Source organism: Urtica dioica, chromosome 9, assembly GCF_054948205.1.
Source record: "Urtica dioica subsp. dioica isolate 48M chromosome 9, U.dioica_male_clone48M_v1_H2, whole genome shotgun sequence".
In the NCBI taxonomy this organism is placed as follows: Eukaryota; Viridiplantae; Streptophyta; class Magnoliopsida; order Rosales; family Urticaceae; genus Urtica; species Urtica dioica.
The window spans coordinates 6,213,176-6,229,955 of NC_142764.1; the positions used below are offsets into that span (position 1 = coordinate 6,213,176).

The following is a 16,780-nucleotide window of genomic DNA, read 5'->3' on the forward strand; positions in this document are numbered from 1 at the left end:
GGAATAAGCTCAATCACACAACAAAACAAAGAGAGAACCATAGCCAGAGAAGCAATCAAGAGTATTCATCAGCATAAACAGATAAGAGAGTTTCACATAGCAGCTTCAAATTACTCCCATTATTTGCCTCAAGAAAGACAAATCAAGAATACGGAATAAAACTAGATACTGTGATAGAAATAAGTCTCAGAGTAAAGCTTAAAAGAGAGAAGCTATAGAGAATAATTACATACCAAAAAAGAAACATTGTTCGGATGGTACTGAAAAGAGCATAAATTGATTCTTTAGTTGGTGGTATTGGTGATGGTGTTAACATCATCGGGCACAACTGTAGAAGAAATAGAAGCACTGGTAGAAGGATCCATCATCTTCACTAGAGTTTGAATCAGCAACAATGTTGTTGCTGATGTTAGAGATATTATGTAGAGCACCACTTGACAAGGGACTAGAGGTAAACCCATCATCTTCATCTCTAATCAACACACCCATTTCTTCATCATTAATGATCACATTGATGGACTCCATAACCACATTGGTGCGCTTGTTGAAGACCCTGAACACACGACTGTTATTTCTTAGATCACGATCTGCTAATATGTAGCACGTACTTCCAAAAAAAATGGAAGTATTTGACACTAGGCTTCATCCCCCTCCAAATTTCATATTTATGGAAAACGATCCAGGGCAAATGAAGACCCTATTATTGTTGATGTAGCAAGCAGTGTTCACAGCCTCATCCCAAAGGTTGTAGGAGATCTTCTTGGCATGAAGCAAGAGGTGTGCCATCTTTTGAATTGTCCTGTGTTTTCTCTCCACAATACAAGTTATAGGAGATGAGAACTCATGAGGAATTCCTTTTGAGTTACAGAACTTATTGAATAAGATGTTCTCAAATTCTCTACCATGATCACTTCTTATGCACATTATTCTTCCTGTGGAGGATTCCTTTTCACGTTGAAATCTGGACACAAAGAATGGAATGCCTGAAAAGCATCAGATTTTTCTCTCATGAATTCAACCTGTGTATACTTGGAAAAGTCATCAACACACACAAGGATGTACTTCTTTCCTCCTTGACTCTCCACTTGCATAGGGCCCATTAAGTCCATATGAAGGAGCTCGAGAACTCTCTGGTAGTAAGGTGATCAACACTCTTGAGAGGAGCTCTGGTTTGTTTTCCAACATATCATTCCTTCCTTTATCTTTAGAGCAGAAAGCCCACGAACTGCCTCTTTAGAGACAATCTTAGCCAAACCTCTCAGATTTAAGTGACCAAGCCTCATGTGCCATAAGTTTGTGATATCTTTCTTCTTACTAGACAAGCAGTAGAAGGAATGATAGCAATTATCCGGAGATCTTGATCCCTTCATGAAGATAGAATCATCCTTACGGATAGCCGAGCAGTCATTTTTAGTGAAGGTCATAGTCATGTTTTGGTCACATAGTTGACTGATGCTAATTAGATTAGCTTTGAGACCTTCTACCAAAAGGATGTTGTCGAGAATAGACCGACCAGAGACATTCAACTTTCCCTTTCCAACAATTGTACATGTTGTTCCGCCACCAAACGTGACATGTCCTTTTGCACATGATTTCACATTGTTCGGGTAGGACTCTTCACCTATAATATGACGTAAACAACCATTGTCAAAGTACCAATTCTCTCTAGTTGTAGCTTTTAGAGATGTGTAAGCCAACATAGCTCTGTGGTTTGTCTTGATTTTTTTACTCCCTATTAACCACCATAGGAGTGTTATTGATGGTCTTCTCCTTCAGATCAACCTTCACTGGGGAGACTTGCTTTGAGCAAACGGGGTAGGATCCCTACATCCTGCACCTTGAGGCTTTCTTTCCAAATGTCTGCCATAAAGAGAGTAAGAAAGTAGATGAATATGACCCCATCTTCCACAATAGTGATATCTCCATTCCTTTTTAGGATATAGAAGAGAGACTTCATTTCCTGATGTTTTCCTGCTTTGTGGAGACATTGACGGAGACATCTGGTCAATAGTTTTAAAGGGAGACACAAACTTTGATTTCTGAGATGAGTTTGAAGATGACTGATATCCAAGACCTCTGTGAGAGGGTTGTCCAATCTTCAGAATGTCATTCAAGTTGGACGTTCCTGAATTAAGCATCTCAGTAGAATTTGTCAAAGCAGAGAGATCACTTGAGAGTTTCACAATTTACTACTTCAACTCATTATTCACCTCCAAGAAATTTATCTTTTATGTGAGAAGAGACTCAATCCTTTCTTTCAGGGAATCAAGAGAGTCCTAATTGAATAACGATCTCCAGCAAACTGACCTCACTAGCCTCAAGCTCTTTAATTTTCTTTTTTTGCCTCAGAAATACATTCGACTCATCAGCCCACTTAACAAAGAGAATTTTGTATGCTTCAAGAAGTACATCATCACTCAATTCTTCATCATCAGGTGATGCCAAGAGAGGGACACTAGAGGAATTGGCTTGTGAGACAGTAGACACATCACTCTTCTCTTCGGAGACAAGATCAAGAAATTCGGAGATCTTGGAGGTAAAGGTAACAAAGTTGTTTACACCATTCTCATCTTCACCACTGCTAGAGTCACTATCCTCAACACTAAGAGTTGAGTTAAAATTCTTATGTTGCCTCTTTTGATAGTTTAAACATTCAACTTGAATATGGCCAGACCCCTCGCACTCTCTGCATTGAATGCCTTCCCTTTGTTCTGCTGAGCATAACCATGATCTTCTCTTCTCTTCTTGAAGTTGTTCTCATGTTTGTAACCCTGAGTAGGTTTGTCCCTGTTGAATGAACTAGAAAAGGCACCATTATTGTTGTTGAAATGCTTCTCGTACCGCCTCAAGACTTTGCCAAAGTTCTTGGCCATCATGGCTATAGATTCTTTACACGATGCACTGGGAGCATCAAACTTTTGGATAAGAGACTCTTAGTTGGCAGCTTTGAGAGCTATTCCCTTAGATTTATTCTCTAGTTGATCTTCAAGAGACATCTCATACGTGAGGAGTGACCCAATCAACTCATCTACCTTCATTTTTGAGGTATCATGAACCTCATCAATGGTGGTGACCTTAATCTTGAATCTCTAAGGAAGTGACGAAGGATATTCTTCACAAGCATCGCATCAAACATAGGTTCACCTAAAGAGTGAGATTCATTTGAAAGATCTCTCGCGCGAACATAGACTTCACTAATAGTCTCTTCTTCTAACATCTTCATTTTTTCAAACTTCGTAGTAACCAGTTGGAGACGTGAGTTCTTCAATTTGTTCGTTGTTTCATAGGAGGTTTCCAGAATCTCCCAGGCTTCTTTAGCACGCATACATGTGTTGATAAGTTTGAAGACGTTCTTATCAACTCCATTGTAGATAGTGATTAGAGACTTGGAGTTAGCAAGAGCAACTTCATCTTCTACAGCACTCCACTCAATTTCAGTCTTAATAACTGATGTGACACCAACCATTCAAGAAGCTTGGTCATAGGACTCCAACCATTCATCACAGCCTTTAAAGTCTTTTGGTAAATAGACTTGATGAAGATGCTCTTCCGAGCTTTTCAATAAGTATAGTTCAGACCATCGAGAAGAGGGGCTCGACTGACTGAACCCCCTTCCCTGAAAGCGCCAATACTCACAAAAACAATCAGAAATACCAGGAGTTACACGTTAGAGACGCAAGGTAACCCGCTCTGATACCAATTGAAAAAATAGATTTGCTATTTAGGTGATATTTTTACGGATGTTCTAACAGGTTAAGTAACAACTTATCAGTTTAGAAAATTAACACAAGAATGTAAACTGAAATTAAATTGACACAATAGATGGTAACCCCCAGTTAAGCCACCTGTGCCTATTTCTTTGGGGGGGGGGGGGGGGGGGGGGGGATGATATTCTCAATGGAAAGAGAAACTTCTCTAGACGGTAAAGTAATTACAACTTCGGGCGGCCATGGATAATCACTTTCCAAGTCTTCTCAACTTCAAGTTACCTTAGTGATTTTTAACTCAGGCTCCCCCTGTGTTTGAGTTTCTCTAACTTTGCACTCACACTCTCTCAGTGTTTCAACGACGCTTATAACAATACGTGTTTACAATAACCTGAATGAGCTACACAACAAACTCTATAACCAGCTCTAGCAATGGCTGTCAATCCAAACAGAATAATACACCAATTTCATATCTTCCTATTGATGAAGATATTGATTCCCATGCCCACATAATATAGCTGTTTAAGTTTAGACAGAAAATTATAGGTACAATAATGCTAAAATTGTTTCAGTAATTTTTTTTTTCCTAGAAAATAACTTCAGTAATTATTTTTCCTAGAAAATAACTTCAGTATTGCACAAAATGTTCCTTACATTGCGCTATTGACTTTATGCTTCGAATTTTTCAATTTTGGACCGAACATATTTGACCGGAAATATATAGGCAGTGATTGACCGAATTCATGTTACCAAAAAATATTAAGACATGTAAAAGATCGATACGTATTGATATGCCTAAAAAATGTATTATCAGGTCAATTTAGTTTGAAGAGTTAGTTTACTGTATTCACTCTCACTAATTAATTGCGCCCATTGACCGTAATACATGCATGCATGCATGCATATAGTCTTGGTTTTCAAATGCAGAAAGAGTTATTTTGTTATGTGAACAATAATTGGACATAACCTAGAAAGTATTCCAAAGAAATCTGAATTACTAATTAATTAAAAAATAAAGAAGTCTGAGTTAGTTTATTAAAAGTAACTACTGCAAAAAAAAAAAAAAAAAAAAAAAAAAAAAAAAAAAAAGTAACCCAGTAAGTAAAGACCGTTTGAGTCAATCCAAAAGCAAAGGAAAGCTTATAGCTAGTAGGCTTGGCGTTCCTTGCTTTGACACACAACAATAAACCCAAGATTTGCCATTACTATCACACGTCTCCCACCACCACTTTCCCAATCAAAACCCTACATCCCTTTCTTCCTTGACTTTCAAACACAAATTAATCTCTCTCTCTCTCTCTCTCCATTAGAAAAATATACCAGACTTTTCTCTTCTCTCTTCATTAATACACTGCAAGTAAAGCCCAACTATAAGTGATGAGAAACCCTTCTTCTTCATAGAAATCTGGAAAGGAGTGAGATAGAGATAAAGTCGCCAGATCATCACGCTCAAAACCGCCCACTTACTTCTGATCTCTCCACTACTCTTATAAATTACCCATAAAATAAACTCCTCTTCCTCACTCTCTCTCAGACTTGTATTAATATTATAAGGCCCTCTTTTCTCTGTCACCTCTGATTCAAAGTTCTAATTAAACCGTAGCAGGTACTTCTTTCCATGTTCACTTTGCTTCTCATCCGGGGTATGGAATTATTTTAGCTTTGTATGTATCTATAATGTATCTATATTGTATACAATAAATATATGTAAATATGTGTGTGTGTGTGTGTGTGTGTGTGTGTGTGTGATGTTCATAAGTTTGAGTAACATTGTACAAACAGTTCTAATTTAATGCAAAAGCACTATTGAACAAACATCAAGGGATGGGGACATATATATATATATATATATATATATATATATATATATATATATGTGTGTGTGTGTGTGTGTGTGTGTGTGTGTATGCATATTTATGTATTTATTTGAGTTTCTATTTTTGTTACATTTACTCACAGGCGATTCCTGTTGTGAGTCTTGTCAATTTCATACAACAAGTACTTAACCTCTTTCTTTCTTTACGTGTATCTCTTTCTCATCGCAATTTTTATATAAAATAAACAGAATACGGACATGGTAAAACAAGGAAAGACTGACTATATTTATATATATTTTTAAGTATGATGTAATACTTGCAAAGAGACATCAATTATTAAATCCCTTTGATTTGCAAAACTATGAATGCAGGGGTAGGTGAGGGAGGGCTATAAGAGAAGAGAGAGTGATGCGCTGTTGTTGTGTCTCTCTCTAGGTCTCAAAACAAAGGCTACAAAAGAGCTATATAGCATAATCACAAATCATCGATATTACTGCATATATGGCTTCATCAAACAGACACTGGCCAAGCATGTTCAAGTCGAAGCCTTGCAGTCAGTGGCAACACGACCACCTCATCGCCTCCGCTTGCCACAGATCTCCCTACACCTCTGCTGGTACATATATATTCTTAATTAATTATTGAGTCTTTATGTTATATATATGTGTACTATCATTTACTAAGAGGTTAACACGTATACGATCGGGCTCCCCTTATTTTATATTTTTCTTTGCATAATGAATACTAAGCCTTTACTTAATATTATCCCATTCGGTTCTATTCTAATAGTCTTTATCCTACACTTGTCTAACGAAATTAGAGATTGATTCATCTGTTCAGATTTTTGAGACCTAGATTAGTCAAGTGTGAAAATTAATGTGTGATGATTATGATTAGGGTGTGAGGAGAGGAGTCCTGAGCCGAAGCCACGGTGGAACCCTAGGCCGGAGCAGATTCGGATACTGGAGGCAATCTTCAACTCGGGAATGGTGAACCCTCCCAGAGACGAGATCCGCAAGATCCGAGGGCAGCTTCAAGAGTACGGTCAAGTGGGCGACGCCAATGTGTTTTACTGGTTCCAGAACCGCAAATCCAGAAGCAAGCACAAGCTCCGCCACAAACACCACAACAAACCCCCCGCCACGTCACCACCGCCCTCCACGGTCACCGCCAGCAACACCACCTCCTTCGTCGTCGACGATTACCAGCTTCTTCAGACCCAGCAAGCTGTCGCTACTGCTACGACTAATACTTGCTCTTCCACGCCCGGTTTGATGGTGGGTCCACTTCATCATCATCATCAAGAGGATCAACAGCAACAGAGTGCCGGCCTGTTTTTCGGGGATATTATGAAGATGAAAGACGTTGCTGACGTGGCCGGAGATGATAATAATAATAAACCTCTTCTTCCGCCGGTCACCATTCTCGATGATCATGTGCTCTCTCCCATTGATATACCTCAACTACTCCAAGGTACCGAGTCATTTATATATTTCTTTTCTTTTTTCATTAATTGCTAGTGCGTTCTGATGAGGATTGAAATTCGGGGTCTTGAATTTTGATCATATTGCCACATTTATGTTTCTTGCTTAATTGCTCGGGGATAACGAGGCCAAAGAAAGAGTTTCACCATAGGGGCTTATTTCATATATAAATTTATGATTTCTCTATGCTTAAAAATGATAATATTTGAATTTTTTTTAATTTTTTAGGAGAATTTAATAGTAGGTTTTAGATTTATTAATGTTCTCAAAAGTCAATTAATATTCATACGAAAATAAATGAAGTCAAATGGCGGAAAAGACTAATGTAATCTAGAAGTTGATAGATAGTTGAAGAAGGGTAAATTGGTAATTTGGGTCGGATAGACGTTTGCATGGCTTGTTTTGGTTGACATGGATACTGTATATGATACGTACTATATATAGACAGTACATAATGTATAATTTGTTTGATGGAATGGAAGAAGGCAATGATAATAATGGGTCAGAGGAAGCGGGGTCAATGGTGGGAAAATCAACGGTGATCATCAATGACGTGGCGTTCGAGGTTCCTGTGGGGCCCTTCAACGTGAGAGAGGCCTTTGGAGACGAGGCTGTGCTCATCAATTCCTACGGCCATCCAGTCCTCACCGACCAATGGGGTCTCACTCTTCACTCCCTCACCCACGGCGCTTTCTATTACCTGGTATACACACACAATTTTCATTCATCTACTTAATTAATTCATTATGATCAATATTAATTAGTTGTGTTTCGTGATGATTGAAGATCTAGGGCGTGGGAGAGAATTTGGGGGGACAACGCTACACCTACATATATAGCCGTGTGATGTTTGCTATGTGCCAAATTAAATGCTTAATAAGGCCGTGGCTAGCGCATGCTTTTTTAATAATTATGATATATTTCATTTATTTTGGATATTAGGATTTTCTCTTTCAGTACTGTCACTTCGTATATTAGTTTTTTTCATCTTGATTAGAGTACTGGTGGACTTATTAATATATGTAATTCCATTTCGTCTGTTATTTGAAATTTGTATCTTATTATATCTTTGGATTAATCGACCCATGTGCAACACTCACAAGAAGTTAATAATTTTGATAACAAATAAATTATATAAAATCAAAGCTACGTAACGAAGTCATCAGATGGACACGTGATGCATATAATAATGACTGTTCATAAAAAAAAATGATTATATGAGCACAGACACGTACCCAATTCTGATGATAATTTGAAGAGATGACGAAAGCATTTACTTTTTTTATATTGGTGCCACAGTTTTGAGTTCAACTTGCTTTCTTTTGAAGAAAATCCATTTAAATAAATTATTCTTGACTTTTGATGCAACTTGGTTTTGTTCAAGCTATTTTTCATGCTGCCACGACCTTCCTATTGCGCTGCTGATGAAATACCATATAATATATTATCTTGTTATTCTAATGTCGAGCTATACGTGTGTATAAGGCGTATATACTAGAACTGTCTGTCCATTACCCGGATCCTATTTTATCACCAAAATTAACACGCTTTTTATTCATTGAGATCTAAATAAACTATCTAGTCTAAGCAACACACACAGCAAAATAAATACGCATGTAATCAATAGGCTATTGATTTTCATTCCCCGTGTAAAGGTTTCGCTGGGATTTATTATACAAGGATCTCCCACATTGTCTAGTACAGAGGATAAGTACCTATATATACTCATTCTTCATTATCAAGAATCATAGTATATACTGTGTTAAAGTTGTTATATACGCTTTGTTTGTCAAAGAATAACCATCATTCTTATGTCCATATGATTCATTAATATGTTATGCCTAAGCATATTTATTTATTCTTTGTTCGGGAAATACAAGATCTTACATATGCACAGTACACACCCATATATATGAAGTCATTTCTTCGTAATTAGTTCATGAATCATGCTCTATATGTTGTTTTAAAGTCTTTGTTAGCTCATATATGTTGTGTTAAAGTTGTTACATACATGCTTTGTCTGTCGAAGAATAACTACCATTTTTAAAAATTCGAAGTTTTATTTTAAGGTTTCCCCTAAACACATTTAAGATCTAGGGATGAACTTAAAATGTTTTGAGGGTGTTCTATTCTCACGTTAAACTTAAAGTGACCGATTTAGAAATGAATTGTGTCTTTTTAAAAGAAATGGAAAGCCCAGCCAGAAACGGAAAGTACGTTATGTTTTGGCAACGCACCCAAAGTTTATTGTTTGTTCAGATTCGAGAAACAAAATAAATAAGAATATTTATTATATGCATTTTCGGGTTTTGTACGTTGTACTTGAATCATGATCAAGCAAGGAATGGGCTTTCTTTCAAAATAAAAGGGTCAGCTTTCTTTCGTTGAGTGAAAAATTAATTTTACGTGCAACCTTGTGCCAACAGTGGTGTTACAATATGTTTGGATTTGACTGAGTGATTGGATTAATCGAAGACGAAAGTGCTGCAAAATATTCCTTCGCTACGTCACAACACACATTTTTTTCTTCACTCACATACACACACACTGTGTTTTGCATGAACTATCACGTATGCTCAATCATGACGACCCACAGATTTATAACACCGTACCCGAATATAAAAATCCAAAAGGAAAAGAAGTAAGTTTGAGTCTAATCAAAGAAAAAAAGCAATGATTTTATTTAGATTGAATAGTCACTCCCAGACAGATTCAGCTTAAGGGTTTTTCTATTTGTTTATATAATTATTTCCAGGGTTTGTGGCTACGATGTGGTTGGTAACTTGGTTATTTTCTGGTGATAATTAATTGACACGTTGACAGTGGTGCATGATAAAAGCTATCGCATGGCCAATCAAACGACAAGATTTAGGGTGTACTAAATGTATAGGGATAAATGGTAGAGTGATGGGATTGTACTTCATAGTTCTCTAGCTATATCTAGGCTCTTCGAGGATTTAAAGGCTTTTATGCACTGCGCAATTGAAGTGAAATGACGTGTTTGTTCTATTAAGTAATCATTTATTATAAGGATTCCACTGCTGTGTAGCGACAAAGTGCTAGAATTATAGAGGGATAAAGCTAGCATAATTTATATATTTGTTTCATATTTTTAAGAGGAAATCTATATAGGTTAAAGTACCTTTTTTTTTTAGAAAATGACGACAAAAGTATTTATATTTTTCTTTTGGATACACTTAAATACCTAAACTCTTTTTTCGTCGGGATAAATACCTAATGTCAACAATTGGTTCATCTGTTATTACCTGATTTAGATTGCATTGAGTACTAATATCGTCGTTTTGAATGAATTTGTTATTTGTTTTCATTTTTGTTCATTTCTTTTTTTTTCGTATTTTGTTATTAGTTTTCAGTAAGGGAATTAATTTTGGATATTGTGTTTAAACTAGTATCGTACATCACAACTAAGAAAAAACAAAGACAAAACCCTAAAGCCCCAAATCAAAAAATTTGAAAAGCAAACAGAGTGGAATCGACGATGGCTGAAGAGCATGGTACTGATTGCGAAGAGGAATTCGTACTCGGCGAGGAAGAGTATGACGACGATGGTGATCATGAGGTCGACCTTCAAAACACGACTCATCCTCAACAATGGTGGTCGTCAGTGAATGAAGTTTGTAACATCGTCGACGATGCCCAGGAAGAGTAGGACGGTTTGTGGAATGAGAGCGACTTGGATAGTCTTTGTAGCGGATGATGAAGATCAGACGTATAGGAAGAGCAAAATAGAGTACAATCCACGGTCAAGGTTAGAGGACTTTAATTTCAAACTAGGTATGGAATTTCCATCAATGGATCATGTGAGGAAGGTATTGAAAGAGGTATTTATTCAGAACAATAGGGATTTCAAGTTTGTATTCAACGACCGAAATAGGTTAATTACGAGCAACGTGTAGGGGAAAAGGCTGTAAATGGGTGATATATGCCAAGGTTAAGAATTCTGATTACAAGACCGTTAAAATTAATACCTTAATAGACAAACATGACTATGGTATTATGTTCGATAACAAGCTCGTGACTAGTCGGTGGTTAGCGTCGCATTTTTTGGAGCATTTTTGTCTCAATCCGAATATGGACTATACAAGTTTCAAGAGTATGGAGGGCGCACAGAATTTCAGTAACGTGTCCAAGACTAAGTTTTATAGGGCAAAGAACAAAGCTAGAGAAGCATTAGAGGGATCGGTGAAGGATCAATACGCCATTTTAGACGATTATTGCAAGCAATCATCACTAACAAACCTAGGTATTATTAAGCTGAATAATAATATGTTATGTTTTAAGTCACAAAGAATATGTGATGTTTAAGTCACCAAGAATATGGTATGTTTAATTATGGTGTGTATATGTGCAGGTACCACTGCGTTATTGAAGACTAATCTCGATCACGGGAAAAGGGTGTTCGTGAGGGTGTATATATGCTTCAAAGCATGTAAAGACGGATTCAACAAGGGTTGTAGACCGTTGTTAGGCTTCGATGGGTGTTTCCTAAAAGGTTATTGTAAAGGTATGTTACTTGCTGCGATAGGGATTGATCCAAATAATTCTCAATATCCAATAGCATTTGCAGTGGTTGAGAAGGAAAACACAGAGACCTGGACATAGTTTATGAAGCTTCTTCATGAGGATCTTGAAGTTCAGAATGAAAGTCGGTTCACAATGATGAGTGACCGACAAAAAGGATTGGAGAAAGCTTTAGGTGACGTTTTTCCCGGTGCTGAGATAAGGTTCTGTGTTCGTCATTTGCATGCTAACTTCAAGAAAGAGCATAGTGGGCTGATGTTAAAAAAAATGCTATGGTCTTGTGCACGAGCAACAACAAAGCTAGATTTCGTGAACAAAATGAATGCTATCAAAGAAGAAGATGTAAAGGCTTATGAGTGGCTGTTGAAGAAAGACCCGAAAGAGTGGAGCAAATCACATTTCAGGACAACAGTGAAATGTGATATGCTTTTAAACAATTTATGTGAAAGCTTTAACTCAGCTATTATGCCTGCAAGAGACAAGCCGATAGTTACTCTCCTCGAAAAGATCAGATTCTGGTTGATGTGTCGATTTGCAACGAAAAGAAACGTTTTTGAGAAATGGCATTACCCAGTTGGCAAGCGGATATTGGGGATCATTGAGAAACACAAGAGTATTGCACGATACTGTTAATCTACATTAGCAGGTTCACATTCTATCTTTTATTAATTGTAAACTTTGCTGGCATATTAGTAATTTTGTGGATATTGCAGGTAATGCCAAATTTCAGGTCACCTTTCTTGGAGCCGAGACCTTTGTCGTTGACTTGAGGGCCAAAGAATGCACTTGCCGGGGGTTTGAACTAAGTGGCATTCCTTGCCCTCATGCCTTAGCTTGTATTTGCACATCAGGACTAGATACCATGGAATTCATCGACGATTGGTATAAAAAGGAGGCGTTCACTGCAGCGTATAATGGTATCATAGAGCCCATGACCAGTCCGGACAAATGGCCGGAACCTGGAAAAAATCCCATTTTACCACCACCGGATATAGCGTTACCAGGCAGACCAAAAAAAAAGAGGAACAAGGCTTCCGACGAGCCATCACCCGGGTTCTCTGATCCAATGTTTGGTAAGAAGTATGCTAGGAGGGGACAAGTCATCCATTGTAGCAACTGTGGGCAAGCTGGACATTCAAGACCCGCTTGCAAAAATTCGAGTGTCGAGAAGGTAACCCATACCATAATTCTTGCAATGAAGCTGCAGTGCATAATATATAGTAACACATACCATAATTCTTGTAATGAAACTGCAGTGCATAACATATACTAACACATACCATAATTGTTCGCAGGTAAAAGAAACAAAGAAAAGAGGAAGACCACCCAAAAGTAACCCTACCCAAGAGACTGTGAAAAGAAATGAACGAAGAGCAAGACAAAAGGCCAAGTCCAACATCTCATCTTCTCAGCCACGTCCATGCCATGAAGCTGTTTTGGAATAGTCCATCTTTTGTGAAATTGTGCACTCTGTTTTGGAAATTATTAGTGGTACATGTTAGTTGCTACTTTGAAGTTGTGCAATGTTAAATTGTGCATTTTGTTTTGGCAAGCTGGAAACTATTAGTGGTACTTGTTCATTTTGGCAAGAGCTGTTTTATTGCTACTCTGAAGTTGTGCACTGTTAAATTGTGCATTTTGTTTTGGCAAGTTGAAAATTATTACTAATACTTGTTCATTTTGGCAAGAGCTGTTTTGTTTGGATATTGCTAGAGCTCATGATCTTTTGGAAATTATCAGTGGTCCATGTTAGCCTGCTATTCCTCCAAAGTACATAATTCATTTCAGATTCAAATGAATTCGTTACCGTGCTATTACAATAGATTAGCCTGCTATTACAATAGATGATACCAAAATACACAGCCTGCTATTACAATAGATCATACCAAATTACACAGCCTGCTATTACAATACATCATTCCAAAGTACACAGCCTGTTAAACAGAGTCTTCATTTAAGATTCATTACAAATGTATTACACTTTCACAAATGCAAACAACACCACACTCAGTAGAACACCAGTAATTAACACCAATTTTAACCTGAAAATCCGGGTTCGAAGCAACTTAATCTCACACTCTTGCTTGTTCTTGTTCCTGATCAATCCAGGAATTATCTCCTTGGATCTTACACACATTTCAGGATCTTTCCACCGAAAAAAAAGTGCACCCGCCTACAGTCTACGAACCAGAACTTAAACAAATTAGAAGAGGAAAAAATCAAAATATTTCACAACCAGGTTCAAAATGAAATTGCGTACCTTTTTCTTCTTGCATGTGTAAAACCTCCTACCAGGGTTCGCATTGGTCCATGAACACCACTCAACCGGCGCAACGCCACAGTCGCACCAAAACCTCCATTTTTCCTCTTCCATGACGATTTCGCAATTTCAATATGAAGAAGAAGAAGAAGAATGAGATGAAGATTCCGGTTCGAAGAAGAGTGAGATGAAGATTCGGGTTCTAAGAAGAGTGAGATGAATCGTGAGAAATTTTCTTTCGATCTAGGGTTTTCAAGAAGAAGAATCGATTTTGCGATTTTGGGCGACTTCAAAATAAATGACCATAAGTTTGGTTTGGGGCTTTAAATTCTCAGAACAAAATAAATTTGATTTTATGGCTACTTAATTCTCAAGTAAAAAATTAATTCATTTTTTAAATAAAATATTTAGCAAAAAATGTTTGATGTCATAGGATATGGACACGTGTTTTTTCCGTTTGTACTTAACAGAACAGGTAGTAACGGAAGAACCAATGGTTGACATTAGGTATTTATCCCGACGAAAAAAGAGTTTAGGTATTTAAGTGTATCCAGAAGAAAAGTATAAGTATTTTTGCCGCCATTTTCTCTTTTTTTTTTTTGAAGGCCAGGTAAATTGCCATTCATTTAGGGAAAATGACGACAAAAATACACAAAGTTTGCTCTAATCGATATTTATATACTCATTTTTTTTTTTACAAAAATATATCATGTTATAAATTTAGTTACGCGTAAATACTTCTACCATTAATATTTTTGTTTAAACTTAAAGGTGCAAGTAGTTACGGCGCTACTAAATAGTAACATGTGATATTTTTGCCAAAAAAAAGAATGAGTATATATAAGTAATGTTTTGTCATGGAATATTTTAACCATCATTTCCCCTTAAATATTAGTTGTCATACATATATATATATATATATATATATATGTATATATAACTGAATGATTTTGTATGTGTCCATACACGTTTAATATTTATGCATAGACTTCAAAACTATAGTTTAATATTTTTAGAAATTAAGTGGAACTCAATTTTTTATTTTTTATTTTTATTCTTTTGAATTAGCTATATTATTATTTTCATGTGTCATAAGGCTTACTCCTTAGTAGCATTGATTTTTTTTAATATAATTCTTAAGATTGTAGTATCAAATATTGAACTACGAATATTGAAAAGTAGAAGAAGATTACTTACAAATTCAAGGTCAACACAAAATAAAAGTTTTTATGTTTTAAATTAGAAATTTATAACTAACTAAGCCATCTTAATCTTAACGTTTGAGATTTAGCCAACGTTTAGAAAGTTATGAGAAAATAGTCAAATGTATGAGGTGACAGTTGATGTAATGAGTTAAAATTATTCTTCATCAAACACAATAGATCTATTTTTGAAGATCTCGGCATCACGAATCCGTAGGATTTTGAATCACTCAATTTCGAGTTCATATGAGATAGATATGGATTTTTGAAGTTTTTATGAAGAAAAAAATGTAAGAAAGAAAGTAGGAGCCAGAAAGTGACGAATTCATAATCAGGAGAGAAAAGTGACGAATTTACGAAGCTAAGGTCATAAAATTAATTTTTATTAGCTATTATGCCACTTATGTTGTTTGACTATTTTTCCAAATGTTTGCAAACGTTGACTATTTTCAAAACATAATATTTTTGTTGGCTATTAAACTACAGTACCTTTTGAATTAAAACATCTGATTTGCACTTATAAACGTTTTTAAATTGTAACATAAAAAGCATTTTTCTACCCCGTATAATCCTTGTAAATTCCTTATAAATGAAATTGTAAATACTAGATAAAGTTAAATAGAGCTAAAAAAAATACACAAATTAAAATTATAAATAAAAAATTGTAAATATCAAAGAAAAATAATTGCTTACAGCTTAAATAAGGTATTTTTTCTGTAAAAACATTAATCACACTATTTTTTAAATAGAATACAAAATAAAAAACGGCTACAAAAAAATTAACTACCCCAATCTTTAATGTCCAAGAATCTTCCCATTTTTTGGCCATCAACTGAATGGCTTATTACCTTATTCTATTGTGTATTACATATTTAAAATGCCCATACGTCGTGGGTCCATGGCCTGAAGCCTAATTAGCTTGAATTGTGCTCACACCCAAGAATCTCCACATTTAGCCCAATTTTTCTGTAACACCCATCTTGGCCTCTATTTCGAGTATTGATGATGATATACGACTCCACAATCGATGCATGCAGGTAAATATTTTGGGGGAAAATAGTTGAAATAACTATTTTGCGTAATTTTTTTGACTCCACAATCGATGCATGCAGGTAAATATTTTGGGGGAAAATAGTTGAAATAATTATTTTGCGTAAATTTTTTTTAATATTAGCAGTTTAATCTTTTAATTTTCATAAATAACCGTTTTCAATAACAGTTAACTAAATTTCAATAACGGTTATCCAGATTTTAACAGTTGTTGACCAGATTTCAATAACATCTAAATTAAATTTCAATAGTTGTTGATCATATTTAAATAATTACTCACCAAATTTCAATAGTTTTTAACCATATTTCAATAACAGTTAACCAGATTTTAACAGTTGTTGACCATACTTCAATAATTGGTGATTAGATTTCAATAATCGTTGACTAAATTTATGAAACATAAAAGTATTTTTGTCCGAAAAAAAAACGGTTACTAGTGAAATGTTTTGAAAATACGAGTGAAATATGAAAAATGACGCATGTTTCAAGTTAGTTATGAAATTTTTTTCATATTCGTGCCATGTAGCTACAACGTTTGGTTACTTAATTAGTCATCCAAACAATTAATTGAAATAATTATATATAAAAAAAATAAAAAAATAAAAAAAAAATAAAAACTTTTTGCCCAAGCAGCCTATTTCTCGACTACTATTTCCCAGAAATATTTATTTTAAATTTAAAATAGGTAATAAAGAGCAGTTAATAAATAACGCGATAA

General features: G+C 35.7%; 1 protein-coding gene and 1 pseudogene across 2 annotated transcripts; both read left to right on the plus strand.

Annotated features, from left to right (window-relative positions):
• Window positions 1–5,909: 5,909 nt before the first annotated feature.
• Window positions 5,910–8,051, plus strand: LOC149384699 (WUSCHEL-related homeobox 9-like). Of its 2 annotated transcripts, none has more exons than XM_089626901.1 (4): window positions 5,910–6,140; window positions 6,422–6,997; window positions 7,491–7,711; window positions 7,795–8,051. In XM_089626901.1, exons 1-4 carry the CDS (start codon window positions 6,026–6,028, stop codon window positions 7,798–7,800), a joined length of 918 nt encoding a protein of 305 aa, XP_089483027.1. In that variant the 5' UTR covers window positions 5,910–6,025; the 3' UTR covers window positions 7,801–8,051. The 2 variants fall into 2 exon arrangements, with proteins under 2 accessions (XP_089483027.1, XP_089483028.1); XM_089626902.1 differs by having other exon boundaries at window positions 7,494–7,711.
• A 2,456-nt stretch (window positions 8,052–10,507) lies between these two features.
• Window positions 10,508–12,995, plus strand: LOC149384700 (uncharacterized; annotated as a pseudogene).
• Window positions 12,996–16,780: the final 3,785 nt, after the last annotated feature.